Source organism: Macaca fascicularis, chromosome 15 (assembly GCF_037993035.2).
Source record: "Macaca fascicularis isolate 582-1 chromosome 15, T2T-MFA8v1.1".
Taxonomy (NCBI): domain Eukaryota; kingdom Metazoa; phylum Chordata; class Mammalia; order Primates; family Cercopithecidae; genus Macaca; species Macaca fascicularis.
This window is the reverse complement of record NC_088389.1, coordinates 61593366-61612442: the sequence shown is the minus strand read 5'-3', so window position 1 is coordinate 61612442 and position 19077 is coordinate 61593366. Positions and strand designations below refer to the sequence as shown.

General features: G+C 42.6%; 1 protein-coding gene across 2 annotated transcripts in view; it reads left to right on the top strand.

The window, feature by feature from the left end:
- Positions 1–19077, top strand: part of FRMPD1 (FERM and PDZ domain containing 1) — a 98854-nt gene that overhangs the window by 60589 nt on the left and 19188 nt on the right. For both annotated transcript variants that reach the window (XM_005581268.5, XM_065530326.2), the window contains exons 4-7: positions 38–140; positions 3006–3051; positions 10864–10971; positions 15423–15518. In XM_005581268.5, coding sequence (XP_005581325.3) covers positions 38–140; positions 3006–3051; positions 10864–10971; positions 15423–15518 — 353 coding nt within the window. The remainder of the gene's footprint in view (positions 1–37; positions 141–3005; positions 3052–10863; positions 10972–15422; positions 15519–19077) is intronic.

The window sequence follows — 19077 nt, the reverse complement described above, 5'->3', positions numbered from 1 at the left end:
CGGCGTGAGCACCAATTACTTATTTTCTGTCCAACAGGAGGCTCTGCACATGGCAAGCTTTTCCCTGGTGATCAGATCCTCCAAATGAACAATGAGCCTGCTGAAGACCTTTCCTGGGAACGAGCAGTTGATATTCTCAGGTACTAAATGGTCTTCCATCATATACAGAATTGCACAGATTATCAAAGAACAAAGATGGGCAACAGGAATGGCATAACTGATCCCCTGATTTTAATAAGGCTAAGTATCCTTTAAAGCAGCAAAAACAGCCTTGTTTTAGAACGGCTATTTTTATCTATTAAAACGCCTTCTTGTTAGTGGCTGTTGTAGTCCAGTCTCTCTCACTTGGCTACAAAAGAGCTTGGGGGGCACAGAGTGCTGTATTTGTCAAAGCCCTGCCATGCCCAAGACACCGTGCTAAGCACTGCAGGGAATGCAATGATCATAAATAACCCATAGGCCCTACCCTCTAAAGATTTATAGACACATTGTAACATATGCCAAAGATTGAACTAAATTGATACCAAATCTGTTCTTCTTTATCCCTCTTGATATCTCTTCTTAAATATAATTGCAGGTGCATCTTGGTTGGCATATATGTAGTTTCATTGATGCAGCACCTCCAAACCTTCTGCCTGGTGTCATTGTGACTTATGGAAATGCCTCACTTTCTACCTAGACAATGGTTTCCTGAGACCAGGGCTCAGTGGGTGCTCAGTTAAATGAGTGAATATGGTTAGCGCTGGGAATTGGCAACCTAGACTTTAAGATGGAGGAGTGCCATTAATAGGAGTAAAGAGGACAAGCAGACATTTTAAGGACACATGCAGGCTTTGGATTTAAAATTTTTCATTCAACATTGTTCTAATGACTAATATAAAGAGAGATGAGAAGCAGAGGTAGGTGAAAGCTAACTTGAAGATATATATACAATTCAGTTTGTGCTTTTTTATGAATGGCTGATCTGGCTTTGGGATGGTATTAATTTGTTTTTTTTTTTTCCCTTTTTTTGAGATAGGGTCTTGCTATGTTGCCCAGGCTGGTCTTGAACTCTTGGGCTCAAGTGGTCTCCCCATCCCAGCTACTTGGTTGGCTGAGGTAGGAGAATCGCTTGAACCCGGGAGGCAGAGGTTGCAATGAGCCACGATCGTACCACTGCACTCCAGCCTGGGCGACAGAGCAAGACTCCATCTCAAAAAAAAAAAAAAAAAAAAAAAGAAAAGAAAAAAAGAAAAAGAAAAGCCGAGGAAATACACTGTAAATGCTGGAGAGTCCTCCAACTTGGGCAGAAGTTGTAAGTTGACAAAACAGAGAAGGGCGCAGAAATATTTCAGTTGTGTCTTTAATGCTGGGTAAAATTTGGTCCAAAAGATGGAGATGAACGGTGATTCAGGCAAAGGGGTAAGCAGAAGCAACAGGGTGGGAAGTAGGGGCTGCTGAGCAGTTCAGTTTGCCTGAAGAAACATTCTAGGAAGTGAAGTCCAGGTGATGGAGGGTCTTGAATGCCAGCACAGCACGTTTCAGTGTGATTCTCCCCCTGGAAGGGCGAGCAGTTGAAGGCTTCTGAGCAGGGGTGCGTGACTTGAGGTGTGCTGTGCATTTGTGACCTCTGCTGTGTTTTGCATGTGAGAATCCCAGGATGCCTTCATTTTTTTTAGCTTAGCTCCCAGTGTCTAAAAACAGCATGTATTATTCAGTGTCACGTGTAAAGGTAAAACACAAAGCAAAACAAAATGATACAACAATGCCAAGAAAACATCTCAGATTTCTCCAAATAGCTGCGAGGCCGATATGTCCTTTTAGAGCCTTTGCACTTTGGTTTATTGTGATTTATCTCAGAAAAGTCCTGTTCTCATTTAAAATGGAAAAGAGGAAGTCCCCAGACACTTAGACATCTTGGGTTGAGTTTATCCATTTGAGGAAATAACATACCAGCAGCAATTGGCCTAAATGTTCATATTACAAGAAGTCAAATGAAATTATTTTGCAAACTGCTTCTCCATGATAGCAGTGGCAAAGAGAAAGGAAAATATGAATCGATTTTCTCTGTTCTGCCTGCTAATATAAAGTAGAGGTTCGGCAGTTATCTGCTTGATTTGATCACTTTTGAAATCTAAGAGATAATGCAAGACAGAGATGTTCACTATCTTGATTATATGATTGGGCTCATTACACTCTGTGTGCCCAAACACCATAAACCCTTTGGCTTTTATCTGATAAATGTTATCCACAGACATTCATTCCATTTAGTGAAATGCTTAGCATGAGTTTTCTGAAATAGCAACCTAAGTTATCTGTGTTATTGCCATATTTTCTCTTAAAAATATTTTAGGGTCAGGAGCAGTGGCTCACACTTGTAATCACAGCACTTTGGGAGGCCGAGGCAGGCAGATCATGAGGTCAGGAGTCTGAGACCAGCCTGACCAACATGATGAAATCCCATCTCTACTAAAAATACAAAAATTAGCTGGGTATGGTGGCGGGCACCTGTAGTCCCAGCTACTTGGGAGGCTGAGGCAGGAGAATTGTTTGAACCGGGAAGGCAGGGGTTGCAGTGAGCCAAGATTGTGCCATTGCATTCCAGCCTGGGCAATAGGGCAATACTCTGTCTCCAAAAAAAAAAAAAAAAAAAAAAAACAAATTGGGGGACATAAATATAACTAGTAGTCACTAGAGTTCTTCATTGTATGGGACTAAATTAAGGCTAAGTGCCTTAATTAATGTTGTGGCTGTAGATATAGACTAGATGGTGGAGGTGGCCATATGAAGATTCCCTCCAGGTGGGAGGAGCTCTCTGCGTCAGCTTAAGTTCCTTTGTAGGTTGCTGCATTTCCCAATATCTTTCTCGGTTTTGCTGAGCCAAAAAAGCTAAGGCAAAGGAAGCTGCTTTATACTCATTCTGCCAGTCTTTTTGACCCTAACACACACGCTCACACGTGTGTGCATGCACGTGCATCCATCACACAGAATGACTAAATTTTTTTCTTTATTCTTTCTTTTTTCAGGGAAGCGGAAGAGTCTCTTTCAATCACAGTTGTTCGCTGCACATCGGTAAATCTCATTCTATGTCCTGTGTGTTAGTTTCACCATTCTTGGCCCTAAGACCCTGTTCCCCCAGAGGATATCCCTCATAAAGTAAGCAGGGAAGACAGAGGGTGGAGGGTGACAGCTGCCCGGCAGTGGGTGGCCAGTCAGTCCATGTTATCTGAAGACCTCCTCCATGGAAGTACTGTGGAGGAAACATATGGTGCAGGCCTCCAGAATGTCTGGCCCAGCTGAGGAGATAGATCTATGACTATACACAGTAGGATGATGGTAAGTGCACCAAACTGGACTTTTAAGACAGGTTTGAGTGGCATGACTTTGGGAAAATCGTTTAGTCTCAGTTTCACTTTTGTAAAATAGTGGTCATGACAATAACTGCCTTGTCTGTCTAATGGGTTGTTAGGAGGACCAAATGAGATGTTGGATATGAAAGTGTTTTATCAGCTCCGAGTTTCACCACACAGCAAGGTGTGGCATAGATGATCCTAAACCACCACAGGCCAAGAAGCTCCTCATGTATTATTTAGGGAAAGTATATAATCAAATTTTCAAAGGAAAAACTACTAAGGAGATAGTTTTTCAAAAGTTGATAGAAAATTTTTATTGTGAGAAACTTTAATATGTACTTCTTAGCCTTGGCCACAAATAGACCAAAATAAAAAAAGAGGGGCATAGGGAATTTTAATAATGCATTTAATAACCTAATTTAATTGACCACATACCAAGCTACCAAGAAAACTCAATAAATTCCCCAAATGAAAAACTGTGCAGGTCCCTTTTTCTGAATATAATAAAATAGAAGCTAATAACTATTAAAAATTTAATTAAAAACCATTCAGCCATTTGGAAATAAAAATGTAATTTCCTAAGTAAAGATGGAGTCAAATAGAAAGAGCAAAATTGTCATTATAGACTATTTAGAAAATAATTGAAAATTAAAACTGTACTTCTTTTATTTTCTCTTGAGATGGACTCTCGCTCCCGTCACTTAGGCTGGAGTACAATGTCATGATATCAGCTCACTGCAACCGCCACCTCCCGGGTTCAAGTGATTCTCCTGCCTCAGCCTCCCAAGTAGCTGGGATTACAAGCACCTGCCACCACGTCGGGCTAATTTTTGTATTTTTGGTAGAGACGGGTTTCGCCATGTTGGCCAGGCTGGTCTTGAACTCCTGACCTCAGGTGATCCACCTGCCTCAGCTTCCCAAAGTGCTGGGATTACAGGTGTGAGCCACCATGCCCGGCCAGAACTGTACTTCTTAAAACTAATTTTGTGCAGTTGAAGCTATACTCAGAGTAAAATTCATAGCCTTGAGTGGTTTTATCATTTAATACAGAAGTAAATCAATTAAATATTCAGTGCAAGAAGCTAGAAGAAAAGATTAATAAAACAAACACAAAACAGAATAAAGTAATAAAAATTAAAATATAAATGATCCTCTGGAAAACAGAAAGATTGTAATGTTGTTAAGTCTAAGAGCTATTTCTTTAAGGACAAAGGTTATATAAAATGCAAAAACTTTAAGGGAAAGAGATAGGTGAGCCTCATGTGGAGGAAACTAGAATATTTCTGACATATACAAAAAAATTAACATAAAAGGAGATACATACTATGTTCCTTGATGGGAAGACTAAGTATTATTAATATATCAGTTATTATATTTATATACTTAATACAAATTCAAGCAAACTCTTACGGGACTTTCATTTGGATTTAACAAAGTTTATCAAAGTGAGACTTATCAAGAAAACCTTTTTTAAAAAGGATAATGAGGATGGCCTTGACAGGCAGATTTAAAAACGAACAAAGCTACAATTATTAAAACAGTATTATACTGGTGAAATGTTGAACATGTCAATGTAATCAGATAAAAAGTTCAAGAGTAGATGCTAGTATAAGAACATAGTATGTGAGGCCGGGTGCAGTGGCTCATGCCTGTAATCCCAGTATTTTGGGAGGCTGAGGATGGTGGATAGCTTGAGCTGAGGCGTTCAAGACCAGCCTGGGCAACATGGCAAAATCCCGTCTCTACAAACACAAAAACAAAAACAAAATGATTATAACTGGCAGGGGCTTAGGTGAGAGAATTACTTGAGCCCAGGAAGTCGGGGCTGCAGTGAGCTGAGATCGCACCCCTGCACTCCAGCCTGGGTGATGGAGACTATATATATATATAGAGAGAGAGAGAGAGAGAGAGAGAGAGAAAGAGAGAGAGAGATCATATATATATATAGAGAGAGAGAGAGACCATATATATATATAGAGAGAGAGAGACTATATATATATATATATAAAAAACTATATGTGTGTATGTGTGTGTGTATGTGTATAGTTTGTGAAAAACATAGCATTCCAAATCTGTGGGAGAAAAGGCAATTATTCAAGAAATCAAACTTGGACATTTGTTTAAGTATTTGGAAAAAATCTGGTCTCAGCTCTAAAAATGCAAACAATATGGATGGATGTCTGTCTGGTCACAGGCTGTAGAAAGGTTGCCTACACATTTAGGGCATGGAAGGAAGCACAGTGGAACAAAGGTGATTTGATTACATGAAAATATAAACCTTCTGTGGTCCAAACACTCCATAACACTAGAAAGCAGAGAAATTGTTGTCTCCTCTCTGTATTTGACAAGTGTTATCTTTTGTTTTTATTTCTTGGAAATAGAGTAGGAAAAAACCCACCTAATTAGAATGAAGATGTTTGCCATATGTCAGACCAAGTATTTTATGTATCGATAAATGGAAGTTCTTCTATTCTTAACATAATTTGTCTGTTAAATAATATGAAACCAATATGGAAACAGGGAAATCTAATCAGTTTAAATGATAGTGCAGGTGTTAGGATGTCCTTTTTATTTAGCTGGTTATCTCTCATTGGAGAGTATTTTAATCTTAATCAGGCAGGTTTTTTCCTGATCTGTTTCCAAGAAATGAGCAAAAGAAAATACTTAATGCAGGGAGCGAGGGAAACAGCATAGAGGTGAATCCTTTAAATAATAAAAAGTATGGGAAGGTGAAAATTGGTATGTGTCCAGTACCACTCCTGAGATTCCTACAAGATTTCCAGGAAGAGAGGAACGTAAATACTGTGCTCTGGAGGTCTCTCAGGGAGAATTGCCATTAGCCCAGTCTGTGGCCATCAGTACCTCTGAGAAATGCCCTAAATATTGGCTAGCCTGCTCCTGGGCCTCTCACCAGAACTGCTCCGAAGAATTTAATTTAATTTAATTTAATTTAATTTTATTTTATTTTATCTTATTTTATTTATTTTTGAGATGAAGTCTTGCTCTGTCACCCAGGCTGGAGTGCAGTGGCATGATCTTGGCTCACTGCAACCTCCGCCTCCTGGGTTCAAGCGATTCTCCCACCTCAGCCTCCTGAGTAGCTGGCATTACAGGCATGCACCACCATGCCCAGCTAATTTTTATATTTTTGGTAGAGGCGAGGTTTCACCATATTGGCCAGGCTGGTCTCGAACCCCTGACCTCAAGAGGTCTGTCTGCCTCAGCCTCCCAAAGTGCTGGGATTACGGGTGTGAGCCAATGCGCCTGGCCCCGAAGAATTTTAAAAACATTGCAAAATGATCATATATATCTTGCTTTAGCCAGGAGCCTCGTTGTTGTGGTCGATTCTTAGAGTCCTCAAATTACTTGAAACTGATTAGGAATGTTAAAATCCACAGTTGCACATTAATTACTGCTTCTCTAGAACACAGAATTTTATGAAAAAGGTTCTGATTTAAATTTGTAGATCTGTATTGTCTATATTCATTGTCTATAATACATTATTTGTAATAATATTAATGCCAGTATTTAATGTCTTATTTAATTTGCACCAAAAGGAAATGCTACGAGGAAGATACACTCATTATCCCCCCTTTACAGATGAGGATGCCATGGGCCTCACACGCCCACAGTCTCACATGCAGAAATCAGTGAAGTTGTGTTGTTTTCCAGGTAGACTCCAGAACCCACATTCCTTAGTGTTATGCTATTGTATCTTTGTAATCCCTGCTGCCTTCATGAGTGACAGCGTGTAGCCCAGGACAGAGGGTACTGCCAAAAGATATAGGAATGTTTTCCAACATGTCCCTTTCAGTGCCCTTTTAAACATTAACTCTTAGTTCAGCAAAAAAACATGCACAAAGAGATTTTATCAGCTGAGGTCTGCTGCTTTCTGATGAATTAATTTAGAATCCAGGGAGAACTTAGAAGTTCTAGAATAATGAGTAACTCATATTCTTTGAATTGTCTCTTTAAAATATTAGATGGCTGAAGTGGATGTAAGTAGGTGATTTATATGTTCTAGATGCCAATATATTCAGGTATAAAAGTACAGGAGCCACAGTGGGGCCTGTGTGTTGGGCATTTTCATGTCAGCATGTTTTTTTCTCAAAGCAGCCAGTTTCATGGTTGGGTGGTTCCAAATGTAAGAATGGCCCTTCTTCCCTATGACTCCCACCAACTAGTCCCAAGCAAGTCCACTTTGTATGAAATGGCAAAGATTTGGAAGAGTGACCTCTAGGCTAAACAGCTGTTCCATTGACCATTCCTCATAGATGCGTTTTTCTGAATTCTCACTTCTCTGAGAGCTTTCTGGACAGAGTCCAATTTCATGGTGACCCTCCCAAATAGTGGCACCCAGAAAGGAACACAGTTCCACCAATGCTGAGTACCATGGGGAGTGGACATGCACCAGGAATGCTAGTAAAGCCCAAAATTGGGTTAACATTTTCGCAGGCTCAATCACACTGTTGGCTTGGGTGAAACTGGTGACCAACTAAATCCTGAGCTTGTTTTCAAAGGAATAGCTTCCAAGCCACGTCCCTTCAATTCCATGCTTGTGCAATTGAATTGAATTCTGTGCAATTGATTTTTGGATGCTCAATGCCACACTTCACATTAATCCCTGTCATGTTGCTTTTGCCCAGTGTTCTGGCATGCTGAGATTTTACAGTCAGGGAACTGTGGGGCTGAAAGGTTTATTTGTACAGTTGAGAGCTGTAGTCATTCTCCAGTGACTTCCTGTCAGGGAACCTCCTCTGCCTAAGTCCACTCCAGTTCCTTCAGTTTCCTGCCAGTTGATTTTCTTGAGCATGATCCAGTTCTGGGCCCAATTCTTCCAGGATTTATCTCCCAAAGGTGAGAGACAACAGTGTTCCTGCAGATTCCTTTTTTTTTTTTTTTTTTTTTTTTGAGACGGAGTCTCGCTTTGTCGCCCAGGCTGGAGTGCAGTGGCCGGATCTCAGCTCACTGCAAGCTCCGCCTCCCGGGTTTACGCCATTCTCCTGCCTCAGCCTCCCGAGTAGCTGGGACTACAGGCGCCCACCACCTCGCCCGGCTAGTTTTTTGTATTTTTAGTAGAGACGGGGTTTCACCATATTAGCCAGGATGGTCTCGATCTCCTGACCTCGTGATCTGCCCGTCTCGGCCTCCCAAAGTGCTGGGATTACAGGCTTGAGCCACCGCGCCCGGCCCAGATTCCTTTTCTCTCTGCATCTCTCCTCTGTTCTGCCCCTGATTTCTTATTCCTTTGAGTCTTTGGGATGGTGGTGATTGTACCTGTTGACCACTCACTTTATCTTATTCCCTGCAGCTCTTGACAGTCCAGCGCCTTATACCCTCTTATATTTGTTTTTAGTGATTTCCTGGCCTTTGACCCATAGCTATCTCTGGTCCTTAAGTTTCCCATGCACCCTCTTATAGATTCCCAGTTCCTTGATCTTGCCCCCAAAATTCTTGCTGCCTGATATCTGATGACACCTTGCAGCTCTGTCCTTCACAGGTTTGGCAAGTTCACTCTCTCTGGCTTCAACCAAGGCATTGCTAAACATCACTGTTGAGGATTGAGACTAAGTTACTTAGTTAGAAATCAGAACTATTTTGAGTATATGTCAACTAGTTTATGAATCCACCTAATGGCACTGCATCTGGCCTTTTCCACAGGGGGATTATAGGAGACCTTATCAAATGCTTTGCAAGAATGAAGGAATACTGCTATATCTACAGAACCCTGGTCTACCAATATGGACTTCTATCTTCAAAGGAAAAATGAACTTGGTTGGCTCTGACTTGTTCTTGGTAACTCCATCTCTTATCTTGGATTTTGCCAAGAATATATATATATATATATATATATATATTTTTTTTTTTTTTTTGAGATATAGTCTTGCTCTGTCATCCAGGCTGGAGTGCAGTGGTGCAATCTTGGCTCACTGCAACTTCCACCTCCTGGATTCAAGCAATTCTCCTGCCTCAGCCCCCCAAGTAGCTAGAACTAAAGGCATGTGCCACCATGCTCGGCTAATTTTTGTATTTTTAGTAGAGACGGGGTTTCGCCATGTTGGCCAGGCTAGTCTCAAACTCCTGGCCTCAGGTGATCTGCCTGCCTCAGCCTCCCAAAATGTTGGGATTACAGGCAGGAGGCACCGCACCCAGCCTGATTTTGCCAAGAATTAATGACAAACTTACCAATATGTGTTTTCCTAAATCCTCCATATTCATTTTCTGGAAAACTTGATATTTGATCATCTTTAGTCTCCTAACATTTCTTCCATTCTCTGTTCCATGGATGATACGAGCTGTTACATGTTGTAGGTCCACAAGCCCATTAGATTCAAGTGGTATGGGAGTCTTGAGTTCATTCAAAGCAATCTGATAGTCTTATCACTAATTTTGGGTTGTAGCTTTTCTTTCTCTTATTCCTTCTATCCCTTCTCTAATTTCTACAGGTGTGCTTCTTCTCTGCAAACATTATTTCTTCCCTGCTTTTCTACTAATTTTTTTTAAAGCAAATTATATATTTGAGATGTTGAGTCATAGTCATGAATCCTGTCCTGCCATTATCCATGAGAATCACATTTACCTTTTTGCATTAAAATTTCAGGGCTACTTGTTCACTTCATGTACTTCATGGATTTGGTCTGTTGGTATTTGAGTCTACGAACATTGTTTCTAAGAGTTTCCCTGATTGTTGTTATGTATCTCTTCTCCCATCTTCACAGAATGTGGCCCAGAGTTTCATCTTCGTACTCTTACACATGGAAACATTCTAGAGGCTGGCCTAAAGGACTGTCCACACCAAGGGAACATAGGATGTTAGGCTGGAAAATAGTGTATCAGGATTTCATCCAGGAAGGTCACAGCCTGTTGGTCTAGAAGATCATGTAAGATGCTATTCAGCAAGTGTCACAATTTGGCCTGATACATTCTAGTCCAAACATTTCACCATATACTCATACCAACCTGTGATGACTCCCTTCACTTCTTTGGGAAAAGAGGGTACCTGACAAAAGATAAGAGCAAAATGGGGCCAAGGGTAAGTCATAAGGGTCAGAGTTTCAGGGAACCCCAACTAACTCCTATATTATACAGATGGGAAGACTCTGAAGGCCAGAGAGGGGCAAGGAGTGGACCAAAGTCACACAGAGTTATTTTGTTGTGCTTTACACACCTACCTGGTTTTCTTTCATAAGAATTTGAGTTTGAGATAGTTCTCACAACTATTGAGCAGTAAAACATGAGTAGGAATTGAGATCGTCCCGTTCACAGGCCAGAACTCTTTGTCTTCATCATATCACAGCTATTTTGCTACCATGCTGAATGTCCAACTATTCTCAGATACATGAGAACATTATCTGGCTTGGGATCCCTAGATTTTATGAAAATACCTATAATGGGATATCCTCCTTTCCTGTGGGTTTAAATTGAATCTGCAACAGCTATCAAAGTTTCTGTTTTTAAGAAATGAGAAGATAGATATACCTGGCTTTTATGAAAGCACTGTTCCAAAATGTATCATGTTAATGTTTTTCAGGGAGTCCCTAAATCGTCCTTCCTGACCGAGGAGAAGAGAGCCAGGCTGAAGACCAACCCTGTGAAGGTGCACTTTGCTGAAGAAGTGCTCATCAGTGGACACAGCCAGGTGTGTCACTAGTCAAGTGATTGAAATTACTCCTTATGAAGCTGGCGAGCTGCCTTCTGGCACATAACTCCCTGAACCTCTGGAATTCCACAGCACAGAGAGGATGCAGAGGAAGTGCAGTGCATTTGCAAGAGGCTTTGTGCACCTTCCCAGTCAGACGCCTGCAGACCCTGGACTGGGAGAGCTGGTGGGAGCTCTGGGCCATGGGTGGGGACTGGGAAGAAGAGCACTGGGTTTGGCCCTCTATTGTTCTGTGACTCCATTCTTCTGCCAAAGAAATTTCAACAGATTCCAATAGTTAATTTCTCATTGTGCATCTTCAAATGTATTATCCTCTCTGAAGGTGATCTATTGATAATCGTGCCAGTGGTGATGGGATTGCTTTTTATTTTTAAGAGCCCATCATCTGTTGAACCTCTATTATGTGACCTAAACTTTATGTGTACACAGTCCTTAGTCATCACAATACCCTGCAAGGGAGATGTTTTAACAAAAGAGGAAGCAGAGGCCTAGAGAGATTAAGAGACTTAACTCTAAGATCACATGGCGGGAAAATGCAGGAGCCCAGGTCCATGTGACTTTGATTCTTTGGTTTTTCACTGTGACGTGCTGTCTAGTCCTTTTTGATATGGAGAGACCCAGGATTGGGGGTTCAGAAGACAAATTTGTAAAGGGAAAATGTTGGCTAGAGTTTGATTTTAATGTGGAGTGCTGGATAAAAGGTGCATTTATTCATAATTTGTACATTTTCCCCCCAGTAGTCTATAACTATTGCCATTCTGAATTTCTTAATATTAGACTTTGAAACTTTAAAGTCAAAACTTGTCCTTATCTTGTCTTCTCACCATAGAGACCAGCAAAGGCTGGGGGAGTTAGAGGGGATGGGGGCTATGACCATTTTAACAAAGGATCCAGGCGACCTGGTCCACATCTACAGAGCACTTATTTTCTACCTGCCCTGCTACTTAATAGGGCATACCTTCAGATAGACTTGAGTGAGAAAGGTGGACTTGTTCAGGAAGGGGCCAGTGGGAGGCCTAATGCATGACTCAGAAATCACCTGTCAGTTGGCAATATTTGAGTCATGTTTGTGAAATTGGATTGAGTCTCTTTAGAAAATTAAGTTTAGATTCTGCCAGGCATGGTGGCTCACGCCTGTAATCCCAGCACTTTGGGAGGCCGAAGCAGGCGGATCACGAGGTCAAGAGATCAAGACCATCCTGGCTAACATGGTGAAACCCTGTCTTTACTAAAATATACAAAAAAATTAGCCGGGCGTGGTGGCAGGTGCCTGTAGTCCCAGCTACTCGGGAGGCTGAGGCAGGAGAATGGCGTGAACCTGGGAGGCAGAGCTTGCAGTGAGCTGAGATCACACCACTGCACTCCAGCCTGGGTGACACAGCCAGACTCCATCTCAAAAAAAAAAAAAAAAAAAAATTAAGTTTCAGTTCAACACATGACTCTTCATCTCAAGAGTCATGCACAGTGATGAGTAGTAAGGGTGAGAACCAGTTAGCAGGACAGGCAGAGAATAAAGGCACTACAGGTGTGGACAGGGTCACCTGGTTGATTTGTTAAAATGGCCATGACCTCCCATTCACTGCTGTCTATGCTGAGGGGACCAGATAAGGACAACTTTCACCTGAACTGGCTACAAAACTGGCTCAGAGTTTTGGTGGGGTTGGGGAGTTTAAAGGAACAGCGTTCTAAAAAGTTGTCTCTGGGAAGACTTGGAAGGTTGGGGCACCTCAGGGAATCTTTGGGAGTCTCTGCATCAGCCACACAAGGCAGAGATAGCAAAACAAGTAAGAGTTCATCCCTGTAACCTGTCTATTCATCCTTTCAAGTGTTTAAAAGATGATAAAATTGGCTGTTAAACTTTTCCCCTTGGAACATGATAAGACTGCCTTAGATACACAATCACTGTGTTAAGAAGGATCTGAGATAGTAAACCAACATTTGAAATATGTTTGACTTGCTCACAGTTAAACAAATACAAAGGAAAAATGTTAAAAAGTAAAACTTTATACTTAGCAAACGAGCACAGAGAAAAAATGTAAGCCCCAGTGCTGAGAAAGTAATTAGTCATGCACTACTGATGGCTTTATAAATTGGCTTAAACGTTTTTGAGTGGAAAAACAAAATTTAATGACTGCCATAAAAAGTGACCCAGAGATTGCATTCCTATTAGTCTATACAATAATTTAAATGTGAAAATCCATATATTTAAAGATATCTGTAGTATCAACATTTTAAATAGCTCCCAAAATGGAAAAACATGCTCAGTTGTCTAGGGCAGAGGAATTGTGAAATCAGTTCTGATATTTCAACTCAATAGAATATTATAAAGGCATTAAAATTATGAACATTAAACCCACCTAAAAATTGTATATGAAATGCACATTGGGTAGAAAATGAACATAGAATCATGCATATTAAATTATTGCAGCTCTCTAAAAACTATTTACAGATATAGATAAAAATTGGAAGACGCCTTAGGGAAAAGTAAGTGGTGGTAGTTATGTAATGTTGCTATGAATACATTCTTTGTAAACCTTTTAAATCACAAAGAAAGTACTAAGGAAAAAATTTCCCACCTGGGACACCCCAAAATTCAGATTTCTAAAAACTCCAAGCCAGAGAAGTAAGATGGCAGCAGAGTAAGCGGTCTGAAATCCCTCATCCTGATGTAGTGTGAAATGGCACTGGAATATGAACATCTTCCTTTTTCTTCCGTAAAAATACTGTGTTTTTTTTTTTTTAAAAAGTTATAGACCTGGGAGACAGAGGTTGCGGTGAACCGAGATGGTGCCACTGTACTCCAGCCTGGGCAACAGGGTGAGACTCTGTCACCAAAAAAAAAAAAAGTGATGACTGTGAATCTTGCTTAGAAGATATAAGCACCTTTATATTTAGAAGATTCAATAGTCTCATCTGAAAAAACTGGCAGTTTATTTGTTTGTTTGTTTGTTTAAGATGGAGTTTTGCTCTTGTCGCTCAGGCTGGAGTGCAGTGGTGTGATCTTGGCTCACTGCAACCTCCGCCTTCCGGGTTCAAGCAATTCTTCTGCCTCAGCCTCCAGAGTAGCTGGGACTACGGGCGCCTGCCACCACGTCCAGCTAATTTTTGTATTTTTAGTAGAGATGAAGTTTCACCATATGTGGGCTTTATACCCAAACTCTTTATAGAGATGAGTACAGGGGGGCAATTCTAGCTCAGATCTTGGGAACTCTAAAATCTCTCTGTGCTTCTGGAGGACACCAGCCCCAAGGGCCCTTTGTATTTGCAACCAAACACTCCGAATTCACTTCTTAGGAGAACTGGGAGATTCTCCAAAACCCTCTCCTGCTCCATCCCAGGAGTTCTAGCTGGCATGGGGCCACCATACACAGACCAGTCCTGTGCCTTTTCCCCAAACAGCCCTACGAGAGTGGCAGAGCCCCTTAGGGGACCTCATGCATCAAGGGTGATAATTGGGGTGAATGTAGTGGAGAGCATCCCTCCGCCCTTTGGTGATATTTCATTACAGGGAATGCAGCAATAAAGAGGCTTTCCTACCCTCCCCCTCCCACCCCAATCCTATAAAGTAGAGTCTAAGAATCTCTGAAAGGCCCATGTTGAACAGTGTACATGTTGGTCATCTGGCTTGCCAATTTGGATCCCATAAGGGTACAGCCAGCAGTAAAATGCGAACTGATGGTCATGAGACATTGCACAGGCTCGCACAGTGCTATCAGTACGCTCGTGGAAGGGCTCACTCTTCTCCACCATTTGTCATATCTAACAGTCCTCATGGGTATCCCTTGACAAAGCATGCCTGTGCATTGGAGAAATTCCCAAGTGCCAAGAAGGAACCTCTGACATGGTGAGGAGGTTAGGGAGGATCCTACTCTCGAAACCAGGCAGGTCCAGACAGTCAAGGATTTGTCATACCCAGGGGCAGGAAAGCTGTGACTGGGATACAACAGGCCAGGCACGGTGGCTCAAGCCTGTAATCCCAGTGTTTTGGAAGGCCAAGTCAGGCAGATCACTTGAGGCCAGGAGTTCAAGACCAGCTGGCCAACATGGAGAAACCCTGTCTCTACTAAAAATACAAAAATTAGGCTGGCACAGTGGCTTAGGCCTGTAATCCCAGCACTTTGGGAGGCTGAGGCAGGTGGATCACCTGAGGTCAGGAGTTCAAGACCAGCCTGGCCAACATGGTGAAATCCCATCTCTACTAAAAAACAAAAAAAAACAAAAAAAACAAAAATTAGCTGGGCATGGTGGTGTGCACCTGTAGTCTCAGCTACTCGGGAGGCTGAGACAGGAGATTTGCTTGAACCCGGGAGGTGGAAGTTGGAGTGAGCCAAGATCACACCACTGCACTCCAGCCTGGGTGACAGATCAGACCCTGTCTCCACAAGGAATAAAAAAAGACGGGGATACAACAATTCTCTTGTGTTTTCCAGGGTAATTCTCTGCTGTGCATGCCCAACGTGCTCAAGCTATACTTGGAGAATGGACAGACCAAAGCTTTCAAGTTTGAGGCAAACACAACCGTGAAGGTATTAAGAATAAACTTGAACTTCTTTTCCCAAGAGAATGTCTGGCTGCTAGGACCCTCAGGCATCTTGCCCCGCATCTGTCTTGGTGATCTCACAAACACCATGGTCTGAGACCCTGTAATAATAAGCCAAGTACCATGTTATCTCATTTAGTTGCACAACCACCCAGAAAGATGGTATTTTTACCACCATCTTAACTGAGTGGGGGTTAGGGGGTGGGAATCAGGACTTACAGAGATGAAGTGACTTGCCCAAAGGTCAGATTAGAACTCCTAAGCCTTCACCCATAACCCCCAGACTTCCCTGCCATTTGTCTGTGACTCTACCTGCTACCCCAAACACTAGAGCAGCCAAAAACCCAGGTGAGATGTCAGGAAAGGCCCAGGCGCTACCTATTCTGTTCTTTGTTAAAATCAATTGAACTTATACTTCACAAGTTTCCCCATATGAGATGGTCTGAGAGGGGTTGCTGAGCTTAGTCAAAGGTGGTCTCTGTCTTCAGGAGCTTGCAGTCTAGTTGAGGGAGGGTGGACATTCAGGGAATGCTCAGTTGTCCAAGGCAGGATGAAATAAAGGCCACGTGCAAGGGGAAGAGTACCATCTGTTCCAGCCTGTCCGGACATCAGACAAGGCTTGGAAAAGAAGCTGGACCTGTGCTGAGCTTTGGAGGACAACTGAGATTTCAACAAGGGCTGGTAGGGACAGGGCAGTTGAGGGTAGGGTACGTGTCAATCAGAGAGTCACGTGAACTAACACAGCCAGAAAAATGGGAATTGCCCAGGAGATAGCAAACCATTCAGCAGGACTGGGGCACAGGCTGTTTTCTTGTGGAAGGAGTGGCTGTGGAGGGCCTCAAATGCCAGGCAACAACAGAGCTTGAGTTTTATCCATAGATAATAATGTATGGTGCTAACAGTTCTTAAACAAGGGAGTAAATAGTGTTAGAGTGAGGCTGCAGTGAAGAAGCAAAGTTGTTCAAACATTAAAAACCATGTAAGAGGAAACATTGAGCCCAGCTCTTCTGGTACAAGCGGGAGAGCAGGTTCAGGAGGGCCCATGCATCTATAGGTGACAAACAGTAGCCAAGACACATGCACACACATACATCTGCACAGTACATTCACACACGCATATGCATGCACACATATGTACAATGTACATACACCTGCATGCACACATCTAGTGTTTCTCTCTGGCACCTTCATTTGGCAATTCTTACAGCTGCTCCAAATGCTCTGTTCTATTTCTTCCTAAATGTGACTTAGAAGAAGCTGGAGAAGGGCTTTCTGAACCTGGGGAACTCCAAGTCCAGAGGAGGAAGGCAAGGGAGGAATAGATTTTAAGTGTTTACTACATGCCAGGCACTCTTCCTGGGCACTTTCTTGTGTACGCTCTCATTTAATGCCCTAGCAACCTTGTGAAGTAACTAGTGTTATCCCCACTTTGCAGGTGAGAAAACAGGCCCAAGAGGTCCAAAAATTGTCAAGGTCAGCTAGCTCATAACTGGCTTCAAACTTGTTCTGTTTTTGAACCCTGTGCTGGATCTTGTCACTCTGCCATTCTGCAGAAAAGGGAAGCTCTGCAAATGGATTAGACAAGAGTTCTACTTTCATCATCTTTGATCAAAGTGGATTGGAATAGAAGGGTTGATTTTTTTAAAGCAAGTCCCCCTTTGGTGGCCAAAAGGACTTTGAGGTAATTTACAATAAAGGCTCACGTTACAGGGGAATTAAACTTAAGATGATAGAGAGTTGGGGAAATGAACAAGGACTTAGCCAGTATAATACTGGTTAATCTTATTTATCTGTAGTAGCCAAATTTTTTAAAGCAAAGCCTTTATCCACACAGAGAGAGGTGGATAAAAATAAATCTTATGAGTGAAAAAAGGAAAAATTACTGTCAGCTCATCAGTGACTTATCTTCCCCTTTCCCTTACTAAGGGAAGAAAAGTTCTTGTATTAGAAAATCCTTTTTCTCTAGGCCGGGCGCGGTGGCTCAAGCCTGTAATCCCAGTACTTTGGGAGGCCGAGGCGGGTGGATCACGAAGTCAGGAGATCGAGACCATCCTGGCTAACATGGTGAAACCCCGTCTCTACTAAAAATACAAAAAACTAGCCGGGCGTGGTGGCGGGCGCCTGTAGTCCCAGCTACTCGGAGGCTGAGGCAGGAGAATGGCGTAAACCCGGGAGGCGGAGCTTGCAGTGAGCCGAGATCGCGCCACTGCACTCCAGCCTGGGTGACACAGCGAGACTCCGTCTCAAAAAAAAAAAAAAAAAAAAAAAAGAAAATCCTTTTTCTCTAAATCAAGAAAAAGAATATGTCATTTGACTCAGTAAAAACTTATTAACACTTTTTATGTGCCAGGCATTTCTGTATCACCAACAACTTGGCAACAGATTACCCAGGGGCCAAGTGCAGTGGCTCATGCCCGTAATCCCAGCACTTTGGGAAGCCAAGGTGGGCAGATCACCTGAGGTCAGGAGTTTGAGACCATCCTGGCCAACATGGTGAAACCCCATCTCTACCGATAATACAAAAACTAGCCAGGCGTGGTGGGTGCAAACCTGTAGTCCCAGCTACTTGGGAGGCTGAGGCAGGAGAATTGCTTGAACCTGTGCTGCTGCACTACAGCCTGGGCGATGAGAGCGAAACTGCATCTCAAAAAAATAAATAAAATAAACAAATAAATAAATAAATTACCCAGGGTTATACTCTTAGGAAGCCTGAAGTCTTGGGGTGGGGGTAGGGTGAGGAGATGAGACTTGGGGACAAATCCCAGTGAAATGAGGTACAGTGTGCTTAAGACTGTGAAAGCAGGACAGAAGCCATGTGGTGCAGGCTCAGGGGAGAACAAGCTTCCAGCTGGGTGGCAAGTAAAGGCCTCTGGGGGAATGGAGTGGTAGCCTGCATGGCAGATGTAGAGAGATAGATTGGCTTTTGACTGGAGTGGGCCAGGAGTGATGTGTGAAGGCAACATCCAGGCATGAGGAACAGCACCAACAAAGATCCAGAAATGGGCAGGTTTGACAAGTGCGTGGCTCCTGTGGGCAGAGCGCATTGGGATAAGCAGCCGAAGATAAAGTGGGAGAAGTGGGTTGACAACTGATACCTTGAGAGTCTTGGATATTAAACTAAGGAGTTTGGATTTTGGCCAGTGAGCCATCAAGAGCCACTGAATGTTCTTGAGCAAGGGAGAGCATGCCCAGTACAAGGCTTAGACAAATTCCTCTAGATCAAGAGTCAGCAAACCTTCTGTAAAGGGCCAGATAGTGAATATTTTAGGTTTTGCAAGCCACAGGGTCTCTGTCATAGTTATTCAACTCTGCCATTGTAGCAAATGCGCATGGCTATATTCCCATAAGACCTTAATTACAAAAACAGGCAGTGGGCTGGATTTGCTCCACAGGTTACATTTACCAACGTTTGCTCTACATGCAAGGTGGAGAACAGATGGGTGGCAGGAGGGTTCACAGGACATCCCTGTACAAAGCCAGGAGAAATGCATGAGCGCAAGCCGAGGTAGACATGGGAGAATGGAGAAGGGACAGAGTCAAGAGAC